At 38.4% G+C, this 6,000-nt stretch overlaps 1 protein-coding gene across 1 annotated transcript in view; it reads left to right on the top strand.

The window, feature by feature from the left end:
* LOC106734418 (putative DMBT1-like protein) overlaps window positions 1-6,000 on the top strand; it is a 47,063-nt gene that overhangs the window by 3,148 nt on the left and 37,915 nt on the right. Inside the window, 2 exon segments of the mRNA XM_027770129.1 lie at window positions 3,343-3,581; window positions 3,694-3,762. Of these exon segments, the coding sequence (XP_027625930.1) occupies window positions 3,343-3,581; window positions 3,694-3,762 (308 nt within the window).

Genomic DNA, 6,000 nt, shown 5'->3' with positions numbered 1-6,000 from the left:
CCTGCCCCCTTTGGATTGAGCATTTTTATATGACTTCATTTGACTTCCATTACTGATTTACCTCTTTCTTCTAATATTGCATTGTTGACCCAGAGTTTACAATATGCATCTTTGATTTATTAAGTCTGCCTTCAAATATACTATATCAAGTCATGTAAAATATAAGAAATTTGCAATGATATACTTTTCATTCCTCTCACTGTCTTTGTTTTCATTGTAATATATTTTAATTTTACTTACATTATAACCTCCACAATACATTGTTATTACTTTTATAACTAAACATGAAAAAGTCATCTTTTGCATATACCTTTATTTTTAACATTTCTAGTGCTCCTTATTTTTCTGGATTTCTTACTACCTTGTATCATACTCCTGCCTAAAGAACTTCCTTTACTATTTCTTATAGTTTAGGTCTGCTAGCAATGAATTGTAACCTTTTATTTTTCTGAGAAAGATTTTATTTTATTTTTTATCTTTTTTTTTTTTTTTAAGACAGATTCGTACTGTCATGATCCTCCTGCTTCAGTCTCTCATCTGGGATAACAGAGCCATGCCACCATTGCCTGGCTCTTTTTCAGAAAGAGCCTTACTATGTTACCCAGGTCAGCCTCAAGCTTGTGATCCTCCTGCCTCAGCCTCCCAAATCACTGGGATTATAGACACCTCACCATGGGCAGCCCTTAGGCTGGAATGGGAAATTGAACCTGGGCCTTCCATGCAGTTCCAGGCTATAGAGCACAGCATCTTAGTCGCAGGCACCACTGTGCCCAGACTAACCTTTATTTTTGAAAGACAATTTTTACTGGGTATAGAATTCTCAGTTGACAGTTTGGGTTGTTGTACTTGAACTATGCACTTCTTTGTATCCTGGTTTGCATAGCTCTGATAAGATGTTTGCTCTAGTTCATATTTTTGTTCTTCCCTGTGTAATGTTTCTTTTTATTCTGATTAATGTCAAGACTTTCTCTTAGTGTTTGGTTTTGGTTTTCAACAGTTTGCTTATCCTATTTGGGGTTCTTTGAGCTTCTTGGGTATATGATGTGATAGGTTTTTTTAAATACTTGCCCAATCCCTCTTCAGGTATTCCTCCTGCTCTGTTTTCTCTCTCTTCTCCTTCTGAGAGTTCATTTATATGTATATTAGAGTATTCTGTACATATCACACTTGAATGCTTGTTCTTCTTTTTAACATTTCCTTTTTATGTTTTATTTTAATTATTCCCATTTACCTGCCTGTATATTCCCTGATTCTGTTCTCAGCTGTGTTGAGTCTACTGATAAGTCCATCAAAGATATTCTTTATCTCAAATATTGTATTGTTTATCTAGATAACTCTTTTTGGATAATTTTTTTTAGGTTTTTGCCATAGGGCATATGTGCTCACCAGAGAGAGACAGAAACAGAGAGTAGGGAAATAAGAAATCGCACACACACACACACACCCCAGGGGGAATGGCCATGCCACAATCCCTTCTCCTTCATTCTACTCTAGGAATTTTGGGCATGCACACACACACACACACACACACACACTCACAGCATTATTTTCAAGTCACTGGGTCTGGGACTCAAACCACTGTTGGTCATGTGGGAATACAGAGCCTTGACTACCATGCCACCTGCTGACCCTCTTTCTGGTATTTTTAATTTTTCTTTTGAAATTATTATTCGTTCATGTGTGTTATTCACCTTTTCCATAAAATCTTTTAACATGTTAATCATAATTACCCTAAAGGCCTTGTCTGATTGCTCCAAACTGTGGCTCAACTCTCATTATGCTTGTCTTGATTGCTATGTTTCTTGACAGTGGGTTGGTTTTGCATGCTTTCTTGTAGGTCTCATGGTTTTTGATTGAATGCTAGACATTATGTGTAAACTGTGGTTTACATGGTAAACTGCATAGGTAATATTTATAGCCAGAAATGAGCACACATATTTTTTCCTTCTCTTTTGGGATGTTAATGTTAGGGAATGAGTCACACTATCTGGAGAAAATATGAATTTATGTATTATTGTGGTACCACAGTCTTCAAAATTCTCTAGATGCTGGTGCCTTTTGCTTATGATGAGGGGTGCAGTACTAATGGATATCTTTTTTCCAGTGTCATAGCTCATTTCTGAGCGTCCATCTATCCCTGCAAACCTACACTACAGAGGGAACTTTCCACACTCTTGCACCTCACAAGCATAGATTACTATTTCTTGGGACAGAAATGGTTCTGTGTGTCCTGATCCTGTCATAATCTTAGGCACAGTGTTAAAGGACTATTTTTCTGATGTGAAGTAATTAGATGATGACAGGATCTCCCAAATATATAGCAAAAGGTATGCAAGTTCTTTGGAATGTAATATGTTACATTAATATGTCATCATAGCAATTGGGTTATCTTGAGCTAAACAGCTTTCATAATTTCTTATTAAATAACTTTCATAGCCTTTAATATGTTCATTAATATTGTGAGATTCCAGGAGGGGATCAATTGTTTCTTAAACCTTGGCCCCAAGGCAGTTGCTTCTCAAATTTTCCTTTGGGGCTATACATGTCTAGACAATTAAACTGAAGAAATTAATAAGAATTTCAGGATGCTTCACTCTCAGACCTTCCAAGCCATCAGCTTCTGTACTACAAGCTCAGCTTTCTCTCCTGATAATGCCCTAAGTCAACATCCCTGACTCCCAGTGAAAGCCAACCATTTTCCTGGTGCACTGGATTACAGCCTTTATCTTCACAAAGACCTCCCTCCTGAAGCTATACCCTTTGTGAGGCTGTATGTTTTTAAAGATCATAACCTATCTCACTGTTAAAATTCTGTGTTGACCTGAAATGCAGAGTCTTCAGGAGGCCCTCCCTGGCCTGCATAAACAAATGACATTTTTGTCCATACCCAAAATATTACCTATAGAATTTTCACAGTATTTTTCACACTCAATAAGTTTTATTTGAACAAATAGATGTTGGGACTGAAAGCAACAAAAAAGACACCTCACTCAACTTCCCTACTTGTGGTTTGTTCAGCACATTTTTTGATCATTACAAAAATCTTCCTAAACAGAATTCAAGATAAGGCAACATTAGTTGAGGGACAACATAGAAAGTTTTAATGTCATGAAATTGGTAATGGCAATAATAATAATAATAATAATTGTCTAATCATTAGCTAGAACCTCTATAAAATCAGGTTAAGACATCCTATCAGTATAAATGTTGAAGGAACTCCCCCTACCACCAGAAGCTAGTCCCCAGGTCCTTCTCTATTGTGTTCTCCCAGGACTTTGCATGGAGGTGAGGCTGCTGAATGGCACAGAGAGGTGCTTAGGCTGTATGGTGGTTCTCATCCAGGGAACATGGGGACAGTGTGATGACCTCTGGAACCTCACTGAGGCCACCATTGTGCACCAGCTGTAGTGTGGCCAGTCAGTGGCAGCCCTTCAGAGGCCCACTTTGGGGCAGGCCCTGGAAGATCCTCCTGGACAATGTGCAGTGTGAAGGCAATGAGAGCCACTTGGGACAGTGCATGCATGGGGACCAGGCCAGGGACAACTGTAGGGACTTGGAAGATGCCAATGTCATCTCTACAGGTGAAGGGCTGTGAGTTCCCAAAATGTTGTCATTGTCCATTTAGTTGACACTAACAGAAACTATTCAACAGTGCATTATAAATAACTTCATAAACCTTTGTCTCTTAACCAGGTGATGATAGTTCTCCAACCTCTAGCACAGAACCTGAAGTTCAAACTGCATTGGAAATGATGCTCCCAGGTAGGTATCAATTTGTGTTTGTTTTGGCTAAGTTTCTCCTTCTAGAAGTCCTTTCATTAAGCCATGTTAAACCTGTTCCTGATAGAGTAGTTCTAGAATAGTATAAATGCATTCCACATCACAGTTGAAAGGAAGGCTAGCCATGTAGACTAAAAGTTAAGGAAGCCAGATTCACACATGGCCAACTGCAATTGAAATCCTGGCCCAGGAAGCTTGAAAAATATGCTAGCAATGTGTGCATGCATGCATGTTCAAAAATCCCAACAAGATGGAGAAGTGGAGAAGGGATTGTGGCATGACCATGCCTTATTGGCGAATTTTCTCTGTCTCACTCTCTCGCACACATGTGTGCATATACATGTGAGCGCATGCATTGTCTTTAGTTAAAAAATAAAAAGGATATGTCTATGATAAGTTTGGAGTTGCAAGTAAACAGAGATGGTGATGTTTATGCAATGGAATGTTTATTGGATCAAAGGAATTCCATTTAAATTTCTCAGTATTTTCCCCAAGCTTTGTAGTCAGAAAATAGCAATTGTCTCCAAATAATTCATGCACTCTAAATAAATTCTAACAATAAGTAAATACTTTTGAGAGTAAAATACAACTTAAAAAAAAAAAAACTGAAGGACAGAGCCGATAGGTAGCATGGTAGCTAAGGCACTGGACTCCCAAGTGGCCAACTACAGTTTGAGTCCCAGACCTGGTGGCTTACTTTCTCACTTTCTCTCTTTCACTCTCTCTGTCTTTCTATCTCTGGCAAGCACACTGCCCTATAGAAAACTTAAAATAATAATAATAATAATAAAATAAAAAAATTTTTTTTAAAGCTGAAGGTCTGTTTGTTGATAGGTACAAATTACTTATTATGTATGGGAAGTCTTTGATTCAAGTCTATGAGCAATGAAGGTGCAACCACCAGCAGGAAATGATAGAGGTCTAAGAAACACTCATGTTTCCTTTGCCTATTATATTTGATCAGGAGAATATGGTAATTATTTCAAGTTTGTCTGGTGAGCCAAAGGAAAAGAAAGGTGATTGGAGACATTCACAAAGACAAATTTATCCTCTCTTTATTCCACAAGTTCTGTCTTTCCACCAGCTTCACCAACAAATCTTTCTACTTGCTCCTTAACCTTGTTGAGGATATTCTACACACCTCTACATGGTTAATTGAAAAATGAAACAGTCACATGGCTTGCCCTTTCACCTGTCTCATTTTTTCTTTTCTTTTCTTTTTTTTTTTTCCTTGTTTTGTTTTGTTTGAGAGTTTTTTGCTATAGGGCATGTGCACTCTTGGGAGAGAGAGACAGAAAGTGAGAAATCACCCTCCCAAGGGGGATGGCCACACCACAATCCCTTTTTCTCTATTCTCCTATTGGGATTTTGGGCATGCATGCACACATGCCCAACATGAGTTTTAAGCCCCCAGATCCAGGACTCAACTATATGAGAGTCCAGTGACATAACCATTATGCAATCTGCTGGTCACTTACCTGCCTCATTCTTAACAATCTCATGGCTCAGCTGTTGTTGAGAGTCTGATCATCAATTTGATCAAACTGATTCCATGGTCAGTAGATTTTTTTTAAATTAGGCAAAATGAAGGGAAATTCATGTCCAGAATTTTTAGAGAATACACATCCTATCCAGTTTCTAGGTGGAAATTGAAACTTCTTTTTAATATCATGTCTACATGACATGGACATTCTGGATATTTTCTGAAAAGAAACAAGAGTCATGGGAGCCAGTGAATTTCAGAACTGGTTTTTTTTATACATTTAAACACCTGGAATCCTGGAATAAATCTCAAAGATGTTAAATTTCTCCATCCTAGTGCAATAACTGAATGATCGGGAGGAGGGGTAAGTGGGTGGGGAATGGAACTCCCCTTCCTTCCCTAGCCTTTTTTTCTGATGGAGCAGTCATGAATTGGCACTGTATATGGCCGTCTCAAAGGGAGAAATCAATAAATGCTATTCCTCTTATCACCATCTGAAATTCGAACAATTTGAGAAATTTAATAAAAAGAAATGGTAACCGGAGGCCAACATGGCACAAAAGCTCAGGTTGAGGAATGTAGCTCAGCATGAGAGCCAAAAGACTTGGCCCTGAACCCCAGAGTGAGATATTCTACCCCAAAACAGGGTGGGAGGTCTGTGGAAGGTATAGAAGTGGCTCTAAGCTCTCTGAGAACAGGCTGGCTCCCATGGTGAAAAAAAAAAAAAAAAAGAGCAG

The sequence above is a fragment of the Tupaia chinensis genome, unplaced genomic scaffold (assembly GCF_000334495.1).
Source record: "Tupaia chinensis unplaced genomic scaffold, TupChi_1.0 Scaffold000113_1, whole genome shotgun sequence".
NCBI classification, from domain to species: Eukaryota; Metazoa; Chordata; class Mammalia; order Scandentia; family Tupaiidae; genus Tupaia; species Tupaia belangeri.
Note: the sequence above shows the minus strand (reverse complement) of the source record. Positions and strands in the feature narration are given on the sequence as shown.